General features: G+C 42.8%; 1 protein-coding gene across 3 annotated transcripts in view; it reads left to right on the forward strand.

The window, feature by feature from the left end:
• Nucleotides 1-26,638, forward strand: part of LOC112233897 (protein kinase C zeta type-like) — a 151,640-nt gene that overhangs the window by 78,577 nt on the left and 46,425 nt on the right. For all 3 annotated transcript variants that reach the window (XM_024401800.2, XM_024401802.2, XM_024401801.2), the window contains 5 exons: nucleotides 5,920-6,005; nucleotides 18,794-18,925; nucleotides 20,165-20,255; nucleotides 21,829-21,881; nucleotides 23,416-23,610. In XM_024401800.2, coding sequence (XP_024257568.1) covers nucleotides 5,920-6,005; nucleotides 18,794-18,925; nucleotides 20,165-20,255; nucleotides 21,829-21,881; nucleotides 23,416-23,610 — 557 coding nt within the window. The remainder of the gene's footprint in view (nucleotides 1-5,919; nucleotides 6,006-18,793; nucleotides 18,926-20,164; nucleotides 20,256-21,828; nucleotides 21,882-23,415; nucleotides 23,611-26,638) is intronic.

Genomic DNA, 26,638 nt, shown 5'->3' on the forward strand with positions numbered 1-26,638 from the left:
TCGAGACAGAATCCGGCAGGCCCGCTAATAAGCCCACTTAAAGTCAGTAAGCAAGATAATATAATTGTATCCCTAATAATGGTACTATCGAATGACTCAGGCATTCTATTCTTTCTGACATTGCCGAAGAATGATCAGAAATGACCTCACTAATGATCGACAATGACAATTTACATCACCCTGATCCTCTGCTGTCTCATCACCGGGACAGTCTCTGCATACAGACGCCTTCTTACTGGCCTGCTACGCTAGACGCATCACTTTTGCAGACTGAGATGCTCTTATTCATTTAAATGAAATCTGAGCAAAAGCATCCCCTGGCTCCACTGTTTTCAAGATTTTGCCGCACAGCCCCTTCTGGACAGTAGAAGGGTGACTCTGCTCATGCCGGCAAAAAGTTACACACATAGCAGGTAAAAACCTACCCGACGCCCCATATGCAGCTCCTATTTAGCCTTGTCCTCGTGCATACAGGACGCTATATGCAGAATATGCGGTAGTGAACCTTTCTGACAGCCAAAACAAACTCACAAACTCCCTAGTTTACCTGCTTAATGCTATAGGCGTGGTGTAATGTTAGCCGGCACCAGCGACACACTCTGTGACTCGAGTCTTGTTTATCGCGTTCACACCGTCCACCCTCATCCTTTAGACAAGTGTTGCTGTTGATACAAGCCCCTAAGGCGGCGCGAGGTCAGGAGTACTGTCACTCCAGCAGGCTGGTTGTAAAGGCTGTATCACATTAGATTTGACTGGGTAACTTCGTGCTTACACACACAGACACACGCTCTTTGTGTGGGAGTCCATTTGACTAAAGTGACTGTATTTCTAAGTCTTCAAAAAAAACTGAGGGACAGTTGAAATTAATGAAATGATTAGCAAAATGCACCTATGATCAACAACCAATTTGACAGATCCTTTTTTTTAAATGTTTTTTAAATTTTTTTAAAGAATAATGGACGAATGTTGCACAATCCAGGTGTGGAAAGCTCTTAGAGACTTACCCAGAAAGGCTCACAGCTGTAATCGCTGCCAAAGGTGATTCTAACATGCATTGACTCAGGGGGTTGAATACTTTGTTATAAGTCAATTTGATATTTCTCTATTTCATTTTCAATACATTTGCAAGAATGTCTAAGCGTTTTCACTTTGTCATTTTGGGGTATTGTGTGTAGATGGGTGAGAGAATCTACATTTGAATCCATTTTAAATTCAACGTGGAATAAGTCAAATGGCAAGAATACTTTCTGAAGGCACTGTACATCCTAGTACCTGTTCCCTATTGTGCAGTGTTATGGCTATTGTTTTGCTGATGTGGGAAAAACCTAGTTGCTTGAATATACAGTGGGGTCTGAAATGATTGACACCCTTCATAAAGATGAGCAATAATGACTGTGTAAAACAAACAATTCAAACACTGAGCAAAAAAAAGGGGGAAAATCTATATTTTTATACGAATACAATTATTATTCTTTTTTTAAACTAGGGGTCAAAATGATTGACACTCCTAAATATTCTTATAAATAAGTAGTCAAAAGTTTAGTATTTGATCCCATATTCCTAGCATGCAATGATTACATCAAGCTTGTGACTCCAATGAGGCTGAAAGAAAATGTTATAATTTCCTGTCCTAAATGTTTAAAAAAAAAATGATGTAGTCATTGCATGCTAGGAATATGGGACCAAATTCCTCTACCACCTGCATCCATCAACTACTCAACAGATTGTAACAACACATTTTATGAAATTGCATCATGAGACTCGGAGTCAAGTAGGCCTACTGCAGTGTGACAGGAAAAGAGAGGGGATCTTATGCCCATATCAAGCTGAGTCAGAGGACCTGAGTCAGCCAAACTGCTAGCATCAGACATGTGGCTGCCGCCCACCTGTAATGTGGCAGGTAGTTCACTTGCCGACGCCCACACGCACCCTCGAATAGCGGGAAAATGATTGGCTCATTTTTGCTTCTCCACAGTGGCATGTTGTCTTGTCGTCATCCCCCCCATTCTACTGATGTGGAGGAAGGAAAAGAGGGAAGACTGAGTATCTATGGAAACACAGCGAGCTTGTTGATTTGTGGCAGATTTGGTGCGTTCCCTCTGGGTGCCTGGAGTTGCAACAGCATTAGACAGAGAATCTGAAGAGGAGTGTCGCTAAAAAGAGTGATCTATTTCTCTGTCTTTATACACACAGGACAGATGTTGAGAAAATACCTCCTTAGCAATGTGTGCCACATTTATTGCAGCGAGAACCTGCTGCCATTGATCGGAGGAGATGTCATCTCAATGAATGTCTCTGATGACAAGGTCTGTTTGGCTGAGTACAACTGTTCACAACAGACACCATCCAAACAGTACATCTGGAAGAAAGGCCCTGGTTGTGTCCAAAATGGTACACTATTCATTTTATGGGCCCTGGTCAAAGGTAGTGCACTATATACAGAGCCTTCAGGAAGTATTTACACCCCTGGACTTTTTTCTACATTGTGTTGCGTTACAACCTGAATTTAACATGGATTACATTAATATTTCTGTCACTGGCCTACACACTACACAATGGCCCCATAATGTCAGTGGAATTATGTTTTTCAGAAATTTTACAAATTAGTTCAAAATGAAAAGCTGAAATGTCTTGAGTCATTAAATGTTTTACCTGTTTGTTATGGCAAGCCAAAATAAGTTCAGGAGTAAAAATCTGCACAATAAGGTGCATGGACTCACTTTGTATGCAATAATAGTGTTTAACATATTTTTGAAAGCCTACGTTATCTCTGTACCCCACACATACAATCTGTACAGTCCGTCAGTTGGGCAGTGAATTTCAAACACAGATTCAATCACAAAGACCCGGGATGTTTTCCAATGCCTCGCAAAGATGGGTACGTATTGGTAGATAGTTTATTTTTATTTTTAAAGCAAACGTTGAATGTCCCTTTTAGCATGGTGAAGTTATTAATTACACTTTGGATGGTGTATCAATACACCCAGACACTACGAAAATACAGGCGTCCTTCCTAACTCGGTTGCCGGGGAGGAAGGAAACCGCTCAGGGATTTCACAATGAGGCCAATGGTGACTTTAAAACAGTTTGAGTTCAATGGCTGTGAAATTAGAAAACTGAGGATGGATCAAAAACATTGTAGTTACTCCACAATACTAACCTAAATGACAGAGTGAAAAGAATGAAGCCTGTATAGAATACAACATTTCCCTAAACATGCATCCTGTTTGCAAAAAGGCACTAAAGTAAAACTGCAAAAAATGTGGCAAAGAAATTCACTTTATGTCCTGAATACAAAGCGTTATGTTTGGAGCAAATCCAACACAACACTTTGCTGAGTACCACTTTTCATATTTGCAAGCATGGTGGTGGCTGCATCATGTTATGGGAATGCTTGTCATCAGCAAAAACTAGGGAGTTTTCTTAGGATAAAAATGAAAGGTATAGCTCTAAGCACAGGCAAAATCCTAGTTTCTGCTTTCCAACTGACACCGGAAGACAAATTCACCTTTCAACAGAACAATTAACTAAAACACAAGGCCAAATATAAACTGAAGTTGCTTACCAAGACAACATTGAATGTTTCTGAGTGGCCTAGTTACAGTTATGACCTAAATCGGTTTGAAAATATATGTCAAGACTTGAAAATGGCTGTCTAGCAATGGTCAACAACCAACGTGACAGCTTGAAGAATTTTAAAGAGTAATGTGCAGATATTGTACATCCAGCGCTCTTAGAGACTTACCCAGAACTCATACTCTTACCCAGAACCCATACTCACATCTGTAATCACTGCCAAAGCTGATTTTAACATTTTAAAACTATGTAGAGAATAGGTTGCCATTTTGGACGTAGCCCTCTCCATGTAGCCTACAGTACATTCAACCTCTGCAACAGGGATATGTAGCTATTCCAGGTATTTTGTTCCCTGTTTGTTTTCTCTCTTTCTTTATGCCGTTTGTTCCTCTCCTTAATCCTCATCCAGTTGTTCAAATGGCCTTAAGTGTCTCGTCTAGTACTTTAATCCCCTTCGCTATGCCTGATTGGCTGTAGCTAGCTGCTCAGAGAGACAGAGCGAGACAAAGCTGAGAGAGTGTAGTTAGGGGGCACCGAAGGAATACAGAGTTGCTGTACATAAAGTTTAGGGATTCAATATACCTGCTTGAAATTGAGCAAGGGAAGGCAAAGTACATGACATTTGAAACAGCCACAGACTGGCTTGCTGAATGACTGACTGAATGACTAACTGACTGGTTGACTGAATGGTTGCATCCAACTGGAGATAAACCGTAGAAACAGATCAGAGGCATCAAAGTCTCAGTTTGCGCAACCACAGATCATGATGTCGTTATATGAGTTGTTTTAGGGGCGATTTGCTTTGATGGACATTTTGTTCGTAGGCATGGCCATGGTACGCTAACCACAACTAGCATCTGGCGAGGTCGGTGTTGCCATGGCAACAGAGGCAAAGGGAGCGTAGGATGCTTTCTGCCGCACCCATCCAGCGAACCAGTAAGGATGCATGTTGAGACTAGATGAGGGAGGGAGGGAGAAGGAGAGTGTGCTTGTTAATGTGTGTGTGAGAGGGAGAGCAAGAAACCCGTATTAGTATGATCCCCCCAAACAGATTAGTATACCCAATTCAGCTCATGCTGGGATATGACTTCAGGGAAACTGTCAACACATGCAACCTGTCAATTTTATGTAACAACATCCTGTTGCTGGAAATGAGTGTCACAGTGAATCATATTTGACATCATCATTATGTCTGACAGCATTGTCATCATCATTTATAGTTGGATTAGCTATTCTCAGCTCGGCAGTTGTTGAATTGTACCCACAGTATAGAACATTCCAGTATACATTGCATTTCATCACATTATTTGATCACATCTATTTATATGCCTTTTAATCATCTTAACATCTCATGGTTGCCAATAAGCAAAAATATTTGCATTTGATGTTGACGTTTTAAGATGGATCACATTTCTGTGAAGCATATTATTTAATTAATTTGCCTGGTATTTGTTTAAGGAGAGAGTGAAGCACGCTCCCGTCTTCAATCTATTCATTTCCTTTTTAATACAATGCTTGGATCTCAAAATACTATTATGCAGAACAAATTCCACTTCCACAAAAGTCTAAACTGATCTTAGCTCAGCACTCCTACTCGGAGACGCTTGCTACATAGTGCTAAATCCTTGTGCTAAGTCTGTTGATACAGTGTTGTTCATTATGCAGTATTATACACTGTATTAATAGACAGCTCAGACGGTATAAATAGCAGCCTGGACCTTTTACATTCCCATCAGGATTCAAGACATTACTGAGAAATTAATAAGACCAGGACCTCAAGGGAGAGAGGAGGGACAGAATGAAGTGTAGGTACAGAGGGACGAAGGAGAGGATGGGAGGGAGGGAGGGACAGAATGAAGTGTAGGTACAGAGGGACGAAGGAGAGGATGGGAGGGAGTGAGGGACAGAATGAAGTGTAGGTACAGAGGGACGAAGGACAGGATGGGAGAGAGGATGGGAGGGAGGGAGGGAGGGACAGAATGAAGTGTAGGTACAGAGGGACGAGGGAGGGAGGGAGGGAGGGACAGAATGAAGTGTAGGTACAGAGGGACGAAGGAGAGAACGGGAGAGAGGAGAAAGTTCAACAGAGGACGGCAGGGGAGAGAGATTTCTCCTCTGTTGGATGGAGAAAGGGGAGGGTAGGATGGATAGAAAAGGAGGGAGGGAGGAAAGTGCTGAGAGAATGTGTGTGAGCATGCGTGCCTGTCTCTCTTTCTATGACTACTCGCTCGCTCCTGTGTGATTTTGGAGGACCTTGCACTGCTCCATCCACCACTATCTTCTCCATCCCTTTCTCACTCCCTGCCATGCAGCTACTGTACAACCTTTTCCTCTCTCGCCTAGAATCGATCTACCGCCGCGGGGCCAGAAGATGGAGGAAGCTCTACCGAGTCAACGGACACCTCTTCCAGGCCAAGCGCTTTAACAGGGTGAGTATTAGTGTCACATTCCCCCTCCCCGACACACCCCATTCCCCCTCTAGCACTCTACTTCCAGTTTCGAGATCATTTGCACAGTCATTGGTAGGTTTGTCAATAGTGTAATGATTCTCAACCTGTTTAACGCTACTATTGAAGATGATGAAATCAAGACCAAAGCATGGATTGCTGTTCTTCTTGACCAAAGAATGCTTTCAGGGCAAGTAAATTAAAATGTGATTTAGTCATTTGGGTGAACTATCCATTTAATAAAACAGTCACTTAAGAATTTGATGAGAACAGACATTGTTGGTATTTTTGAAAGAAGGTGTGAAAGTGTTAACAATCCTCTACTACTACTACTACTACTGTACAGAGTCGTACAGCTAGTACAGTACATTCATTCACAAACACTTAGTGGTTGAATAATACATGACTGATAGTCAAGTCACTGCCACAGCTGTCTGGATATGCATGATTCAAGATGGCTGCTGATGGTGGCCTATTTAACAGATTGCCTTGTTTTGCCCTGTCAACCCCCCCACTTGCTTAAAGTAACTGTCCAGTGTTTCCACATTTCTATGAAATATGACCAATAAATAATTATAATATGAGTCAAATTTATTTCCTTCCAAAAAAATGGTAATTAAGTATGTTAGAATGGTGTGGGCGTACCCCAACGACAGAATGGTGTGGGCGTACCCCAACCACAGAATGGTGTGGGCGTACGCCAACCACAGAATGGTGTGGGCGTACGCCAACCACAGAATGGTGTGGGCGTACGCCAACCACAGAATGGTGTGGGCGTACGCCAACCACAGAAGGGTGTGGGCGTACCCCAACCACAGAAGGGTGTTTGTGGGCGCAGCCCAACCACAGAAGGGTGTTTGTGGGCGCAGCCCAACCACAGAAGGGTGTTTGTGGGCGCAGCCCAACCACAGAAGGGTGTTTGTGGGCGCAGCCCAACCACAGAAGGGTGTTTGTGGGCGCAGCCCAACCACAGAAGGGTGTTTGTGGGCGCAGCCCAACCACAGAAGGGTGTTTGTGGGCGCAGCCCAACCACAGAAGGGTGTTTGTGGGCGCAGCCCAACCACAGAAGGGCGTTTGTGGGCGCAGCCCAACCACAGAAGGGCGTTTGTGGGCGCAGCCCAACCACAGAAGGGCGTTTGTGGGCGCACCCCAACCACAGAAGGGCGTTTGTGGGCGCACCCCAACCACAGAAGGGCGTTTGTGGGCGCACCCCAACCACAGAAGGGCGTTTGTGGGCGCACCCCAACCACAGAAGGGCGTTTGTGGGCGCACCCCAACCACAGAAGGGCGTTTGTGGGCGCACCCCAACCACAGAATGGTGGAGGAATAATAATAGCATAAATAGGAAAGCATACCAGTTTAATTTGAGGACCAGGATGTTGACAGCTGTGCCATACAGATTTTAAAATAATTGGGAAGAGATTTTTGATGTACCGATTCCATGATACAGGGTGTATGAGTTGATATATAAAATGATGCAAGATTCAAGACTTAGTGCTTTTCAGCTAAAATTATTAGATAATTTTGTTGGTGGCAAGAATTCTTTGAATATTTGGGGCATTCAATCATCACAGCTCTGCAGAATCAATAGACCATTTATTTTGGTATTGCCCTCAGGTCTCATTTCAGGAATTGCTGAAAATGCAGAACATTGATCTAAAATTGACTCTAGAAATAGTACTGTTGGGAGATCTGGAGAGACTGGGTGAGTCAATTAGTAATATACTAATACTCTTAGTAAAAATATTTATTTTCAACTTGCAATCTGTGAATTCTATTCGATTAGCTAGATTGAAATGGTATGTTAAACATCCCAGCATAATTGAAAGGTGTGTGTGTGTGTGTGTGTGTGTGTGTGTGTGTATATATGGTGGGTGGCCAGCAGAGAGAGGTGGGAGGGGCTGAGGGTTGGGATGTGGAATTGGAGACAAGTGGGGGTGAAGTTGCTGGGCGGGGGATAGAATGAAAGTCAAAGATAAAAGTAGAAAAAAAGAAAGTCAAAATGAAACATAACAAAAAGTATGTTTGAATGACACTGAGGGGCAGTGTTTTTACAGCTAATGCCGGTTTGCCTGAGGCTGATGCCGTGCAGGTGTTTGTGCACATGCATATACACACACACTCAGTCAAATACACACAGGTAAATAGTGCCATACATGCACTCCAACTTTGAGAGGGCAGCTCTTGGGGAACTGTGGGGGGATCTTGGAGGGCTGGCGGTTGGGCTGATGGATTGCTGGCTCGGGTCCCTGTTTTTTGACCTTGTGGGAGATCTGTCGACGTGCCCTTGACCAGGGCGTTGACCCTGGTTGCTTCTGTGTTTCGCTCCGGATGGGAGTCTGTTAGATGACTAATGTGATGTAGTTGTTGAGCGGCTTCACTGCAGGTATATTGTAAACATTCAATAAATTATTTATTTTTAAAAGAGTTAGGGTAAGGGATCAAATCAAAGTTTATTTGTCACGTGCGCTGAATACAATGCTTACTTACAGGATCTAACCAATAGTGCAAAAAAGGTATTAGGTGAACAATAGGTATGTAAAGAAATAAAACAACAGTAAAAAGACAGGCTATATATACAGTAGTGAGTCTATATACATTAGCAAGGCTACATACAGGCACCGGTTAGTCAGGCAGTATGTACACAGTTATGGTTAAAGTGACTATACATACATGATGAACAGAGAGTAGCAGTAGTGTAAAGGAGGGGTTGTTGAGTGGTGGGACACAATGCAGATAGCCCGGTTAGCCAATGTGCGGGAGCACTGGTTGGTCGGCCCAATTGAGGTAGTATGTACATGAATGTATAGTTGAAGTGACTATGCATATATGATAAACAGAGAGCAGCAGCAGCATAAAAAGAGGGGTTGGGGGGGAAGGCACACAATGCAAATAGTCCAGGTAGCCATATGATTACCTGTTCAGAAGTCTTATTGCTTGGGGGTAAAAACTGTTGAGAAGCCTTTTTGTCCTAGACTTGGCACTCTGGTACCTCTTGCCATGCGGTAGTAGAGAGAACAGTATGACTTGGGTGGCTGTTGTCATTGACAATTTTTAGGGCCTTCTCTGACACCGCCTGGTGTAGAGGTCCTGGATGGCAGGCAGCTTAGCCCCAGTGATGTACTGGGCCGTACGCACTACCCTCTGTAGTGCCTTGCATTCAGAGGCCGAGCAATTGCCGTACCAGGCAGTGATGCCAACCTGCTCTCGATGTTGCAGCTGTAGAATTTTTTGAGGATCTCCGGACCCATGCCAAATCTTTTTAGTTTCCTGAGGGGGAATAGGCTTTGTCGTGCCCTCTTCATGGCTGTCTTGGTGTTTGGACCATTCTAGTTTGTTGTTGATGTGGACACCAAGGAATTTGAAACTCCACTACAGCCCCGTCGATGAGAATGGGGCGTGCTCGGTCCTCCTTTTCCTGAAGTCCACAATGATCTGCTTTGTCTTGGTTACTTTGAGGGATAGGTTGTTATTCTGGCACCACCTGGTCAGGTCTCTGACCTCCTCCCTATAGGCCGTCTCGTCGCTTGTCGGTGATCAGGCCTACCACTGTTGTGTTGTCTGCAAACTTAATGATGGTGTTGGACTCGTGCCTGGCCATGCAGTTGTGGGTGAACAGGTAGTACAGGAGGGGACTGAGCACGCACCCATGGGGAGCTCCTGTGTTAAGGATCGGCAGATGTGTTGCTACCTACCCTCACCACCTGGGGGGCGACCCATCAGGAAGTCCAGGATCCAGTTGCAAAGGGAGGTGTTTAGTCCCAGGATCCTTAGCTTAGTGATGAGCTTTGAGGGTACTATGGTGTTGAACACTGAGCTGTAGTCAATGAATAGCATTCTCACGTAAGTGTTCCTTTTGTCCAGGTGGGAAAGGGCAGTGTGGAGTGCAATAGAGATCATCATCATCATGCATCATCTGTGGATCTGTTTGGGCGGTATGCAAATTGAAGTGGGTCTAGGGTTTCTTTGATAACGGTGTTGATATGAGCCATTACCAACCTTTCAAAGCACTTCATGGCTACGGACGTCAGTGCTACGCGTCTGTAGTCATTTAGGCAGGTTACCTTAGTGTTCTTGGACCAAGGGACTATGGTGGTCTGCTTGAAACATGTTGGTATTGCAGATTCAATCAGGGACATGTTGAACATGTCAGTGAAGACACTTGCCAGTTGGTCAGCACATGCCCGGAGCACGCGTCCTGGTAATCCTTCTGGCCCCGCAGCCTTGTGTATGTTGACCTGTTTAAAGGTCTTACTCACGTCGGCTACAAAGAGCGTGATCACACAGTCGTCCGGAACAGCTGATGCTCTCATGCATGCCTCAGTGTTGCTTGCCTCGAAGCGAGCATAGAAGTGATTTAGCTCGTCTGGTAGGCTTGTGTCACTGGGAAGCTCGCGGCTGTGCTTCCCTTTGTAGTCTGTAATAGTTTGCAAGCCCTGCCACATAAGACAAGCGTCGGAGCCGGTGTAGTATGATTCAATCTTAGCCCTGTATTGACGCTTTGCATGTTTGATGGTTCATCGCAGGGCATAGCAGGATTTCTTGTAAGCTTCCGGGTTAGCGTCCCGCACCTTGAAAGCGGCAGCTCTATCCTTTAGCTCAGTGCGAATGTTGCCAGTAATCCATGGCTTCTGGTTGGGGTATGTACGTACAGTCACTGTGGGGACGATGTCCTCGATGCACTCATTGATAAAGCCAGTGACTGATGTAGTGTACTCCTCAATACCATCGGAAGAATCCCGGAACATGTTCCAGTCTGTGATAGCAAAACTGTCCTGTAGTTTAGCATCTGCTTCATCTGACCACTTTTTTATAGACCGAGTCACTGGTGCTTCCTGCTTTAATTTTAGCTTGTAAGCAGGAATCAGAAGGATAGAGTTGTGGTCGGATTTACCAAATGGAGGGCGAGGGAGAGCTTTGGACGCGTCTCTGTGTGTGGAGTACACGTGATCTAGAATTATTTTCCCTCTGGTTGCACATTTAACATGTTGATAGAGATTTGGTAGAACTGATTTAAGTTTCCCTGCATTAAAGTCTCCGGCCACTAGGAGCGCCGCCTGGGTGAGTGGTTTCCTGTTTGCTTATTTCCTTATACAGCTGACTTAGTGCGGTCTTAGTGCCAGCATCTATCTGTGGTGGTAAATAAACAGCCACAAAAAGTATAGCTGAAAACTCTCGAGGCAAGTAGTGTGGTCTGCAATTTATCACAATATACTCTACTTCAGGCGAGCCTGATCTAGACTTCCTTAGATTTCGTGCACCAGCTGTTGTTTACAAATATGCACAGACCACCCCCCTTCTTCTTACCGGAGTGTGCTGTTCTATCTAGCTGGTGCAGCGTATATCCCGCTAGCTGAATATCCATGGCATCATTCAGCCACGATTCCGTGAAACATAGGATATTACAGTTTCTGATGTCCCGTTGGTAGGATATTCGTGATCGTACCTCATCTAATTTATTGTCCAATGATTGCACGTTGGCAAGTAGTATTGACGGTAATGGCAGCTTTCCCAGTCGTCTTCTCCGGGTCCTGACCAGGCATCCGGCTCTTTGTCCTCTGTACCTGTGTCGCTTCCTCTTGCAAATAACGGGGATGTCGGCCCTGTGGGGTGTTTGGAGAGGGTTAGTGTTAGTAGATATTTAGTTGAAATGTAGAGCATCAAATAAAGTGTTACCTAATAAAAATTACGTTTTTTTATAACGGTCTGTTTGAGATACAAGTTTAAGGTGGGTCTTTTCTAATTGTTTTTTTTCTCCAATTTATGCTTTGGCCACAAATACGAGTATAGGATGAGTCAACAACATTATTTTGGTTTGAGTTAACCGACTATGAACTTTTATAAGTGAGATTTTCACTGGACAGGTAGTTTACGGTTAGAGACAGAAGGCGTCTGCATGTTGTTGTGGCAATCTAGCTGTAATGCTTTAATGCACTGCCAGTGTTAGTGTCCACTCTGGCTTGAAGGCGAGCCTAGGAGGGTAATATTGTTAAAGGCAGGCCCTTAAGTACCTATTGCATCTGAAAGGAAATGGGAGTCAGGGGCAGGGCTCGTGTGCTTGAAGATATTACCAAAATACAGGATGGACCTTGGCTGCTTTTGTCTACTGGTGGACGTCTAGACCAGACTGAGCTCTGATCTGCCAATTCAGCACTGTACTGTAGTTTCCTCATTCCAGTAGACCTCCATTAGGCAGCCCATCCCCCTCGCTGATGTGCTGGAAGAGACTGTTGGAGCCATGTTTATTTGCTTAGACATTAGACTGGTATAGTTTTGGCAAACGTTCTATTTTTATAATCTGTCCTTCTGTATTTCCTCCATGTACATTCATTTGTCAGCCACACCAAATTGCTTGTCTAAGGTGGATAGTTGTGTCACTATGATGTCACGTTTGTCACTATGTGTACGATCGTTGCCACGGCACATGGTTTTACAGTAAGTCCTTTTTTGGCGCAGTCTTTCCCAAACGTCTCTCCTCTCCATGCCTCACACCATCCCGCCTTCTCCCCTCTTTTTTATCTCACTCCTCTATACAATATAAACAAGTCATCCAGCAGAAGTAGGTCAGGTTTCTCCTCTCCCCTTTTCTTTTCCCATCCCTCTTCATCCCTCCCTCTCTCAACTACTCTATCCCTCCCCCGCTCTCAATCCCTCGCACCAGCCCTCCCTCTCTTTATACCTCTCTCTTGTTGTCTCTCTCTTCTGTCTCTCTCCATCTCCATCGCTTACCTCTGTTGTACAGGACAAAGATTATTTGTGAATGCCTACCATTAGACATAATGGGGTCCCTTTAGTAGCTGTGGTGCAGGTAATGTATCAGAATGTTGTATTCCTGCCATTAGCGTTCTCAGCTATGAGCTAGCACTCCATTAGGGAGATGACTGACTGGAGCTCCTGTCTAGTTAGAAGCTCCTTTAGCATGCTGCGGATATGGAACCCAAACAAAGCAGTCGTCAGTTCACAGCTTTCCAATGAGACGCGGGAGAGAGATTGTTTTAATTTTCTCCAATAAAATGTATTACTTACTTGTTGTCAGTTTTGGTGTACGGTAGCTGACTTACAGAAGGGGGGTCCACTTGTTGCGGCCAATAGCACTAAGTAGATTTTTGTTGCATTGTTAGCAACCTTTTTATGAGAAAAACATTCCTGTACACACACACACACACACACAACTGAATATCCCATGTAAATATCCCAGACTGGGATGGCTATATAATGTCTGTTATCTAACAGAGCAGTGGGGAATTTGTCTCTGAGAGGTTGATTTAACCACTATGACTCAGGGCCAACTGCATGCCGAGCTAATGCACTTTAAATTGGGCTCGTTCCACATTGCTTCCCTAGTGCTCTCCTAGCGCTTAGCAGCATTATGGCCCAGCAAAGGCCAGCCAGTGAGAAGACGTGTATTAGCCATTTTGGAGCTGACAGTGAGCTGGCTCATACAGGATGTGCATCCCAAATAGCACCCTATTTCCCCCCACCCCTAGATACGCGCTGGAATAATTTACTGTCCCATCAGGGAAGAACAGACAAGAGAGTAGTAGTAGTAGTGACTTGGGGTATACACTACCGTTCAAAAGTTTGGGGTCACTTAGAATGTCCTTGTTTTTCAAAGAAAAGCTCATTTTCTGTCCATTAAAATAACATCAAATTGATCAGAAATACAGTGTAGACATTGTTGTAAATGACTATTGTAGCTGGAATATCTATATAGGCGTACAGAGGCCCATTATCAGCAACCATCACTCCTGTGTTCCAATGGCACATTGTGTTAGCTAATCCAAGTTTATCATTTTAAAAGGCTAATTGATCATTAGAAAACCCTTTTGCAATTATGTTAGCACAGCTGAAAACTGTTGTTCTGATTAAAGAAACAATAAAACTTGCCTTCTGTAGACTAGTTGAGTATCTGGAGCGTCAGCATTTGTGGGTTCAATTACAGGCTCAAAATGCCAGAAGCAAAGCACTTTCTTCTGAAACTCGTCAGTCTATTCTTGTTCTGAAAAATGAAGGCTATTCCATACGAGAAATTGCCAAGAAACTGAAGATCTCGTACAATGCTGTGTACTACCCCCTTCAAAGAACAGCGCAAACTGGCCCTAACCAGAATAGAAAGAGGAGTGGGAGGCCCTGGTGCACAACTGATCAAGAAGTACATTTGAGTGTCTAGTTTGAGAAACAGATGCCTCACAAGTCCTCAACTGGCAGCCTCATTAAATAATACCTGCCAAACACCAGTTTCAATGTCAACAGTGAAGAGGTGACTCCGTTATACTTATAGCTAACTATTATTATGAAAAGTACCGAACATGATTTTGTGGTGCTGCTGCTAGCTAGATAACTGCTAGCCTCAACCGCAACTAGGATAGCTAGCTAGCTACTGTTAGCTACTGACGTGACATTTATATATGTACCTGTGGCTAGCTACATAAAATGTAATGTCAAAATTTTAACGGGGAAACGTTGCCCTAGGGCCTAGTAGGCAGACATTGTCTCCCGCAATGTAAACAACGTTCTCACATAGCCAGCTACACTTTTCTCCTATGTCTGGAATTCATCTAGCTAAAGTTAGCTTGTAAATTCGATAGCAATTAGCTAGGATACTGACATGACATTTAGCTATTCTGCGATTCTGACATTGCTTTATTATGTACACATACGGCAGGGTAGCCTAGTGGTTAGAGCGTTGGACTAGTAACTGAAAGGTTGCAAGTTCAAATCCCTGAGCTGACAAGGTACAAATCTGTCGTTCTGCCCCTGAACAGGCAGTTAACCCACTGTTCCTAGGCCGTCATTGAAAATAAGAATTTGTTCTTAACTGACTTGCCTAGTAAAATAAAGGTTAAAAAAAAAAAAATACGTAAGTAAATGTATGTCACGTCAGCATCTAGCGGTCGAAGCTAGCTAGCTACCTAACTACTTTGGTAACTGTATCCCCACGGAAAGTGTAGGCTGGAAGTTTTACAGTTTACATTGTGTGAGGCAACCCGACTTCCCCACTGCTTTCCCCAAAGGGTTCGCCTGATTTGAAAATGGGGTCATGAGACAGCTCTGAATAAAATACAAATGTGCCGCTAAGTTCATAGAACAGTTCATAGAATGCGGTTGTGATAAACAGAGTGCTTTCTGTTTTTCTCCTGCAAATGTGGCTCTGAATTTGAACCGGTTGGAGCCACTGTATTATGACCCCATTCCTGAAATCTAAGAATCTCAGGAACATGAGCTGCTCACAAGCTGTGCAGGACAACATTAGAGCAGGCAGGACCACGCATAATCAGACTGTGGGGAAAAGCACCACATCATTGAAAGCAATTATCTACACAGAAGATCATACACAATTGTTGCCTGGTGATCTTCTGATCACTTCCCAATAACTTTCTAAATAATTTCAGTCACTTCAAACCATACTTCCTTCAGGTTGAAATACTGCCAAAGTACTGTCAGACTGATATGTAATAACAGACTGTAATAGCCCAGAATAAAAAAGTTAACGTTGGCTGTTGATTGGATTACTATTTTTATGTCACCACATTCTATAAGCATAGGGTAAAGTGTAAAAGGACATTGAATATTCCGTTTTAATCTAGCAAATTATGGTATGGATATGAAAGTGGTTCATGTAATGTGGTGCTTGTTGGTGGCAGGGAAGTCAGGCGCAGGAGAACGAACTTGGTATAAACGGAGCTTTTTAATAAACATCAAAACCTCCGAAAAACAAGGTATACAAAATAACAAATAGAGGGTGCAAAACCCGTCGCCCACCAGAATAACAATAAACACCTACATACAACAAACAATCTCCGACAAGGACATGAGGGGAAACAAGAGGGGTAAATACACAACATGTAATTGATGGGATTGGAACCAGGTGTGTAGGAAGACGAGACAAAACCATTGGAAAATGGATCAACGATGGCTAGAAGGTCGGTGACGGCGAACCGCCGAACACCGCCCGAACAAGGAGAGGGACCGACTTTGGTGGATGTCACAACAGTTCAGATGTATTGCAGCTCACATTTTGTTTGTCTGTCCATTTCTTTCTGCAGACAAGCTCCCAAAGCCACCCAGGATGTGTTTCCTGGGCCTCCTGGTGGATGTAAAGGACTACGCAGGCTGTAGCTCCACACTGTTCCTATGGCCCAGATAGTCCCAGCCCCAACTGATAAAGCTCCTATAGGCCAGATACCTGTAATGAATCCCATGTCTTCTATTGGTCAAAGAGCCAATCACAGATAGACGAGTAGCCATTGTTCTTTGACAATTCCTACTACTGTCAAAGAGCAGGGTTTAGCCAGTACATGTACTGAAAATTTGTCAAATAGACTCAAGATTGTTCTGCAATGGGGAAAAAAGTTATATATATTTGTTTTTTCAGACAGTGTATTGGTTGAACCATGCCTTATAACCGATTAGTAGGAATTGTCAATGGGTAGGGGATATGAGTCTATTTGTGATTGATTATGACTATTTGAAGACACATTTGTAGTGTGTGTAGGGGCTGTGGTCACCAATCATCCTCCCGGAGATCTATTCCCCAGTAAATTTCCACCCCAACCATCACATATAACAACAAATTCCGCCAAACAAGTTCTTGTTGAGAAGCTGAGGGTAATTGGATGTGTGCAATACTAAGTCGTCCACCTTTCCTGTCACGGGAGGAGATTATAGTTGTGTATAGTAATGTCAGTGTTCGGGAAAGCTGGTGATGACCATGTAAATAAAGCCACTCCTTTTTTGTTCTCGATACCATCAATGACTACTTCGTTGCTGCTCTATACCTGCTACCTGATTATGTTTAGCTAAAACCCTCTTACTTTCACCATGAGCCCTTTTCCTTTCACAGGAACACCTTCCCGAGCTTGAGCACATGTAAAACAATAACTGGAAAAGATGCTTACATGCCATGATTTAGACTTTCATCATAACCTTGTTTACGATCTGTTTTTTATGTTGTGTGATGATCTGACGAGACAACAACCTTTCATTGTAGTCTGATTTCTTTATTCACTTTCAACAGCAGAAACCATTCCAAAATTTGTAATTCAAGATTGTTTACTTGTTAGAAAAATTGTAATAAGTTCTAATGTCCAGTATCATCAAAGTCCATTCTGTAAAATTCTGAAATAAGCGTTGAGATGCTACTGAAGATTATACCATATAGTCTGCCCTGTAGATGATCAGTAGTCTGCCCTGTAGATGATCAGTAGTCTGCCCTGTAGATGATCAGTAGTCTGCCCTGTAGATGATCAGTAGTCTGCCCTGTAGATGATGAATAGACGGCAGACAGGGTATAGTCCAGGATGGTCCACCTTGGAAGAAGGCTGTTCTGGTCCTGTGTCTTCTATTGAAAACAGTATAACAATGATATAGCAAATTAAGCATGCATGCCTTTAGTTTTGGTGACAAAACAAAGTAGCCTACACACTTGTGGAAGTTTGTCGCTTTCAGGGTCCAGCTCCAACTGACAGGTCCATGTGCATACATTTTTTTGAAGGGGTAAGGGGTGGGCTCTAGGTGATTCTATCAGCCAATCGGGGCTTAATGTAAATATCAAATTTGTATCCCCACACCTGTACAGTCTGACTGAGCATTTCAGTGATGGAGGCTCAGGGAAATAATTGATAAAAAAAATGAACACACACATTGATTTATTAGACATAAAATTGTAAATTAAGAACACTGCATCGGGGCTATAAGTGACTCTTAAATTGTGTTAAATCACAAAAATGTCCATATTCAGCATGTTTCTAGTCAAGAAGACCAAATATGTTTGTTTTGTAGGCCTATCATCTTACGTTTTTGGTCCCTCAGTATTTCCTCCTTCCTACCTTGTGTTAGTGTCTTTGGAACATCGAACATAGCTAGTGAGTCAAAAAAGAATCTGAAGATCTTGTGGCTCTTTTAAAGAACAAATGGCATATGTTATGGCCCCTCGTGTATCCTCTGCTATTGAAATGCGCTCCCCAAAGTCTTGACAGGGAGTGTGGAAAGTCTGCCTTCAAAGTTTCTCACCTCACAACAGGCGCCTTAATTACTCCCTCGTCTGCACTGAGCGGAGAGGGAAAACAGATTTTGTCTTGATTTATTTATGAACCGCCCGAACCGCTGCCTCTCTTTCTCCCTCTCAAACTCTGTCTCTCCCTCCATCTCTTTCTCTCTTTATTATTTCGGTCTCTCTCTATTGAGTCAGTTTGGGCTGCGGAGTGGTGGGGTAGCTAAGCTTTGAAGTTCCTCTGCATGGCGTTTCCATGGCAACGGCACTTTTAACTTCAGCACTCATTGCACTGTGGTGCCGCTCTTTTGAGACTGTTAGTAAACAACTGGCTCCGAATGTGTTTGTGGATATGCCTGTGGTAGACATAACGTCCCTAAGTGTCCGGGTTCTGATGTGTGCTGGACCACAGATGTTATAAGCCTAATAGCGTCTGGGCCAGACAAAACAGTGTGGGTTTGATTCCCACTGGAGCACCCATATGTACGCACACACTAAGTCGCTTTAAATAAAAGTGGCTGTTAAATGGCATATATACCTGTAAAATGTATAGCCGATTGTAACAAAACAAGCATGCTCCCAGTTGATGTAAGATGGTGCCTAGGCCTAACTCAACCACTCTGCATCTATCATGATCTCCTTCACGTGTCTGCCTCACCTGTTGTCCATTGATTCTTGATCAATGACTGCGATAGTGTCAACCCATTGTCATGAGCTCAGACTGATAGGGGTTGTTACACTAACTATCTCCCAATTTGTCTCTGTCTGTCCCTAACAGAAAGCGTACTGTGGCCACTGCAGTGAAAGGATATGGGGGCTGGGGAGGCAGGGCTACAAGTGTATCAACTGCAAACTGCTGGTCCATAAGCGCTGTCACACACTTGTCCCTCTGACCTGCCAAAGGCATATGGTGAGTACCATAGATATAGTATCTCATGACGGATTGGACAGTACTCTGCCCAATCCGTCATGTTAAAGCATCGGAACCACATATGATTTATAGAGCCTTCATAAGCACTATATAGACACTTCACAAATGGCATTGCAAAAGGCATAATGGTGAGCTTATAACTGATTTATAGAGCATTCACTGTGTTCATAAGCATTTCACCAACTTCAGTGAATTTTTGAGGGGGGAGGGGGGTACTATTCAACTGCATTAGGGTGAAAATAAGTTTTGCATTTAAATTATTCAACTTTTGAGTAAAATAAGATTACATTCAGGAATAAAATGGCGAATGATGAACACATCTAAATGAAACATTACTATTTGAAGTACTGGTGTATATTTGTAACAGAGTAAATTCTGTTCTGAATGAGCGTGAATCGAACTAGCAATTAACCCTTTTGTACAACGCATATATAACTCAAAGCCAACCTTCTTTGTCAACAGAGCAAAAGACTGGTCTGTTATTTCATGAGAAACAGTTGGCTTTAGTTCTCAATATACTCCAGCTAACATGCTATGGGCGAGTTTCACATCCACTATCTTTAGATATAGGCTGCATCCAAAATGGCACCCTATTCCCTATGTAATGCACTATTTTTGACCAGAACTGGGCCCTGTTCAAAATAAGTGCACTATATAGGGAACAGGGTGCCATTTGGGATGCACCCATACTGCAGTGTACTGTATACTGAGACATCATGTGGTTGATCTCTAGTGACAGACGGTTAACATACAGAATCTAAGGGGTCCTTGCAATCAGCCTGTTTGGCATTTAGACTAAAGCAAACCCGGTGCCTGAAAACCCAGGGCAATAGTCAACCAATGTCCACTTTAGTAGATCTCTATGCTGTGTTTTGTTTCTTCATGTAATCTGACGATTGTCTATCAACAAACATTTTGATCCCTGTTGAAATGGCACATGAGATTTCCCTGTTGATTAGATAGCGAGGTGAGTCTCATGGTTAGAACTGCATAAAATACATTTTAAGTGCTTTGTTGTGAGACATATGCAGACTTCTCAACTTCTGTGGTCTTTTGTTAAAAAGTTACATCTATGTGCCTAAGATGTTTGTCACCGTGGAACACCTCTTAAAATAAATCCCCTTCTTCCCAGTGTCTCCAAGGACCTAGTCATGATTAGCTTGATGCTCTTTGTCAGCCTCAACCATGTGAGGCTATTTGCCTGTCTTCTCTTGGCAGGAGCCAGTCATGCCATCACAGGAGCCCCCTTTAGATGAGAAGAGTGAAGAGGTGGACCTCCTCCCTCAAGACACAGAGGATACAGATGGAAGTAAGTTCCTATAAAACAATATAGACTTAAAGATGCAGTAAGTCATGTTAGAAGCAAGCAGATTCATTATTTACCAACAACTGCTGCACATTCCAATAAAACTACATTACCTTTTAAAGTTCACTTTCCTTGCTTACAGTTTTGTGGGTCAGAGTGCAGTATTTATTTAGATTCATAGCACAAACATTTGTTAGCATGTTTCTCACACTGGCTTTAGCCACGGAGGGGGAGGGAGCAGGCCTATGCTGGCAAGTGCATAGGGGTTGCCTAGCAACATATGCCTCGGAGGGAGCCAACTTCTGCATTGTGCAACAAATTCCCGTGATTTGCAAATCGGTTCAGACAGAACAGCTATTGCGACAGCTAAAATGGCTTTGAAAAAAATATGTAGGGAGAAGCATCTAACAACTAACTATTTACATATAATATACATTTTGGTACATTTGTGAACAAAATTCTTACTTACTCAACCTTTAATATGTGATGTAGTCAAATAATATATTTTGTGGTCTTAGCCTTGAGACCACTCAAGACCACAAAAGTGCAGGCTTGGTTTCATTGTCTTGATACATTGGGCCTGGGCCTGTATGCAAAAAAGGTTCTCAGAGTAGCAGTTCTGATCTTTCTTATTCCTTATGAAAAGGCTAAACTGATCCTAAATCAACACTCCTACCATGAGACACTTTGTGAACACTCATTTCAAAGGCTTTAAAAGGCACTATTCAATGAAAACCAATAACTAGCCATGGAACAGTGAAAGAGCATGTTTGAATCAGTATGCCTTTGTTGTTTACAGACTGATCAGAAAGTTGCATGTGCTATTCTGCACAGCACAATTTGTAAAATAATAAGAAAAAATATATATTTCTAAGTGTGCGATTTTTACCCCAGTTGTTTCTGCCAGGAGCAGCACCTTGAACAAGATGCACTGCTGTGCACAGGGCCTTCCTTGTTTTTGTGCACTGGTTCTCTATCAGGGTTAGTGTGAAGGTTGGACACCCAGTAGGTGGTCACTCATCCAGCAGCAGACTAGACAGTAGGTTGTACAATAGTATAGTACAATAATAATTATATTTGGGCAGTGGCAGGAAAAAGCTGAACCTCACTCTGAACAGCATTGGGCCCTCTGCTGGTCACAAGGGTGAACTATACGTCCCACAATGCTCCTTTGAGAGGAGGCAAGGAATCAAGGAAAGATTCATTGAGAAGGAGTCAACGGGAGAATCTCAATTGCATTTCCTTGATTCCTCACGTCCGCTCTCTTTGCCTCAATCTCAAAACCCATTGGATGAGAAGGTGAGAGGTCCCTTCTGACCTTCTCACCCAATGGATAAGGACCTTCTCAAAATTATCTTGGAACTTCTTCTCCAATACGGTTGAAGAGACGAGGAGATAGAATGCAATGAGTGGCGGAAAGACGATTCGAGATAGAGCCATGGATTCTTGTGGAACACCCTATTTAAATGGAAATGTCTGTAGACTATAGAGATCTCTAAGGTTTTTAATCCTCAGTCCACTCTAGGTAGGACTGCATTAAAGCTTAGGTAACAAGTTATTTCTCTCTTGTCTTCAGTACCTTTCCTACCACACAATTGCAAGATGGACAAAGTTGAAGAGGACTCAGAGGTGAGTTTATTCAGACACAGTAAATAATTAATTCTTATAATAAATATGCTTATCATATCAACATGTGCATGACACTAGCTCTATCTATGACCATAACGCTTCCCTCAAGCCTGACAGGAACCTTTGGGTCGAAACGCTACACTAAATACACTGCAGGACCTTTCAACAGTGTACGGTTATCTACAGTGAGTGCCACAAGTATTGGGACAGTGACACATTTTTGTTGTTTTGGCTCTGTTACAGTTAAGTATTTGGTCCCATATTCCTAGCACGCAATGATAACATCAAGCTTGTGACTCTACAAACTTGTTAGATGCATTTGCTATTTGTTTTGGTTGTGTTTCAGATTATATTGATGTATTGACGGACTTTTATTGTAAATAAGAATAGAATATGTTTCTAAACACTTCTACATTATGTGGATGCTGCCATGATTACAGATAGTCCTGAATGAATCTTGAATAATGATGAGTGAGAAAGCTAAACACATAAATGTCATACTCCAAAGACATGCTAACCTCTCACTATTACAATAACAGGGGAGGTTAGCATTTTATATCATACCCCCCAAGACATGCTAACCTCTCAGCATTACAATAACAGGGGAGGTTAGCATTTTATATCATACCCCCAAGACATGCTAACCTCTCAGCATTACAATAACAGGGGAGGTTAGCATTTTATATCATACCCCCAAGACATGCTAACCTCTCAGCATTACAATAACAGGGGAGGTTAGCATTTTATATCATACCCCCAAGACATGCTAACCTCTCAGCATTACAATAACAGGGGAGGTTAGCATTTTATATCATACCCCCAAGACATGCTAACCTCTCAGCATTACAATAACAGGGGAGGTTAGCATTTTATATCATACCCCAAGACATGCTAACCTCTCAGCATTACAATAACAGGGGAGGTTAGCATTTTATATCATACCCCCAAGACATGCTAACCTCTCACTATTACAATAACAGGGGAGGTTAGCATTTTATATCATACCCCCAAGACATACTAACCTCTCACTATTACAATAACAGGGGAAGTTAGCATTTTTTTTTCAAATGTAGAAGTGTTTAGAAACATTTTCTATTTTTATATACATTAAGTGTCTCCTAAATGACACAATACATTATTTACCATTCATTTCTATTGGGCACAAAATAATCTGAAACATAACCAAAACAACAAATGCGTAGAGTCACAAGCTTGATGTTATCATTACGTGCTAGGTATACCAAATACCTAACATTTTACTACTTTAATATACATTAATTAAATATTTTTGGTCCCCTAAAATGGGGCGACAAACCATGCTGTAATTTCTAAACGGTTCACCCAATATGGATGAAAATACCCTCAAATGAAAGCTGACAGTCTGCACTTTAAGTTCATAGTCATTGTATAATTTCAAATCCAAAGTGCTGGAATACAGAGCCTAAACAACAACAAAATGATCACTGGCCAAATACTTTTGAGCTCACTATGTCTCTTTCATAATGTTTCTCTCCCATCCAAACCTCCTTTACAGGATATCAAAGCGGTGGTAGATGGGATCGAAGGCATCAAGATCTCCCAGGGGCTGGCGTTGGGCTTGGGGGACTTCGACCTGATCCGGGTGATCGGCCGTGGCAGCTACGCCAAGGTGCTGCTGGTGCGACTCAAGAAGAACGAACAGATATACGCCATGAAGGTGGTCAAGAAGGAACTGGTGCACGACGATGAGGTGAGAGGGAGGAGGAGGAGAGGGAGGGAAAGAGGGGAAGGGAGAGAGAAACGGGGAGAGGAGGAAAAGGGAGGCAGAGAGATGGATCTGTAGAGCAGGCAGGGAGAAGTCAATGGACGTGCAGTGGTGAAATAGGAAGACGAGAGGATATTGGGGCGGAAAAGGACAGAAAAAAAGATGAGGAGTGAAGTAGGGATGAGTAAACAGAAGGGTGATGAAAGGGAGAGAGACGGGGTGAAAGAAGTCATTAAAGTAAGGAGGAAATGGTGCGGTATGAAAGGATAGGAAGATGGGGAGATGAAATGAGGGGGGAAAGAGGTAAAGGAGTAGAGCGGGAAGAGAGAAAGATGGGTAGAGACGAGAGTAATTGAGAGATGTTATAGTTTCCACCTCTAGGTGGGGATATGGTATTGCTATTAGACATAACACACCAGGTTAATGACAGAACTACTACAGCGGGAGAGGATAGACATTTTGGATTGATTGTCCTCTGATGATAGTAATGTAATCATTGAGCTCTGAGGTCTTCACATTTCAATGGACAACTAAGAGATGGATGTAACAACATTGCCAAAATGACCCACGTGGAAAGGACCATTCCTTCTATTGCCACTCAACATACTGTTAAAGGGGCAATCCGAGATTATACATCGATATTTTAACTTTTACAGTGGTTACATTTCTCCCGCTCCCTGCTTATCTTGCATAGTATGGCCGTTCAGAGCTTTGTAGATCTCTCTTTGTAGATCTCTCTTTGTAGATCTCTCTTTGTAGATCTCTCTTTGTAGATCTCTCTTTGTAGATCTCTCTTTGTAGATCTCGCTTTGTAGATCTCTCGTTGTAGATCTCTCGTTGTAGATCTCTCGTTGTAGATCTCTCGTTGTAGATCTCTCGTTGTAGATCTCTCGTTGTAGATCTCTCGTTGTAGATCTCTCTCAATGTTTTTAGTGGATATCACACTGTATATTATAGATTCTATACATGTATAAATGCATTCATGCATATAGTGGCAAGAAAAAGTATGTGAAGCCTTTGAAATGACCTGGATTTCTGCATAAATTTGACATAACATTTGATCTGATCTCTAAGTCACAACAATAGACAAATACAGTGTTCTTAAACTAATAACACACAAATTATTGTATTTTTCTTGTCTATATTGAATACATCATTTAAGCATTCACATTGTAGGTTGTGAAAAGTATGTGAACCCCTAGGCTAATGACTTCTCCAAAAGCTAATTGGAGTCAGGAGTCAACTAACCTGGAGTCGAAGCAATGAGACGAGATTTGAGATTTTGGTTAGAGCTGCCCTGCCCATAAACACTCACAAAATTTCGAACAAAATAGATCTCAGAAGACCTAAGATTACGAATTGTTGCCTTGCATGAAGCTGGAAAGGGTTACAACAGTACGTTAAGACAAAATTTCAGCACAGTTGCTACTCTCCCTAGGAGTGGCCGTCCTGCAAAGATGACTGCAAGAGCACAGCGCAGAATGCTCAATGAGGTTAAGAAGAAACCTAGTGTCAGCTAAAGACTTACAGAAATCTCTGGAAGATGCTAACATCTACAGTTGAAGCAGGAAGTTTACATACACTTGGTTTGGAGTAATTAAAACTCGTTGTTCAACCATTCCACACATTTTCCAACAATTGTTTCACTTATAATTCACTGTATCACAATTTCAGTGGACTTGTGCCTTTAAACAGCTTGAAAAATTCCAGAGAATGTCATGGCTTTAGAAGCTTCTGATAGGCTAATTGGAGATGTACCTGTGGATGTATTCAAGGCCTACCTTCAAACTTAGTGCTTCTTTGCTTGACATCATGGGAAAATCAAAAGAAATCAGCCAAGACCTCAGAAAAAAATTGTAGACCTACACAAGTCTGGTTCATCCTTGAGAGCAATTTCCAAACGCCTGAAGGTACCACGTTCATCTGTACAAACAATAGTACACAAGTATAAAAACCATGGGACCACGCAACCGTCATACCGCTCAGGAAGGAGACGCATTCTGTCTCCTAGAGATGAACGTACTTTGGTGCAAAAAGTGCAAATCAATCCCAGAACAGAAGCAGAAGTCAATTTCAGGGGATGAGAGACATAAATCAAATCACATTTTATTGGTCACATAGATGTTAATGCGATTGTAGCAAAATGCTTGTGCTTCTAGTTACGACAGTGCAGTAATATCTAACAAGTAATCTAAACATTTTCCCAGCAACTACCTAATACACACAAATCTAAAGGGGTGAATGAGAATATGTACATATAAGTACGTGGATGACAGATGGCCGAGCGGCAAGGTGCAATAGATGGTATAAAATACAGTATATACATGTGATATGAGTGAAGTAAGATATGTAAACATTATTGAAGTGCCATTATTTAAAGTGATTAGTGATCCATTTATTAAAGTGGTCAGTGATTGGGTCTCAGTGTAAGCAGCAGCCTCTCTTAGTTAGTGATTGCTGTTTAGCAGTCTGATGGCCTTGAGATAGAATCTGTTTTTCAGTCTCTTTGTCCCAGCTTTGATGCACCAGTACTGACCTCGCCTTCTGGAGGGTAGTGGTGTGAATAGGCAGTGGCTCGGGTGGTCTGTGGACCTGTTGGGGCGGTATGCAAACTGAAGTGGCCGCTAAGGTGGAGGGGATATGATCCTTGACTAGTCTCTCAAAGCACTTCATGATGACAGAAGTGAGTGCTACGGGGCAGTAGTCATTTAGTTCAGTTATCTTTGCCTTCTTGGGTACAGGAACAATAGTAGCCATCTTGAAGCATGTGGGGACAACAGACTGGGATATGGAGTGATTAAATATGTCCTTATACAGCAAGCTGGTCTGCGCATGCTCTGAGGACGCAGCTAGGGTGCCGTCTGGGCCAGCAGCCTTTAACACGTTTAAATGTTTTACTCACGTTGGCCACAGAGAAGGAGAAGGGGAGGGGGCGCAGTCCTTCCTAGCGGGCCGCGACTTTGGCACTGTATTATCCTCAAAGCGGGCAAAGAAAGTGTTTAGTTTGTCTGGA

Source organism: Oncorhynchus tshawytscha, linkage group LG22 (genome assembly GCF_018296145.1).
Source record: "Oncorhynchus tshawytscha isolate Ot180627B linkage group LG22, Otsh_v2.0, whole genome shotgun sequence".
Classification (NCBI taxonomy): domain Eukaryota; kingdom Metazoa; phylum Chordata; class Actinopteri; order Salmoniformes; family Salmonidae; genus Oncorhynchus; species Oncorhynchus tshawytscha.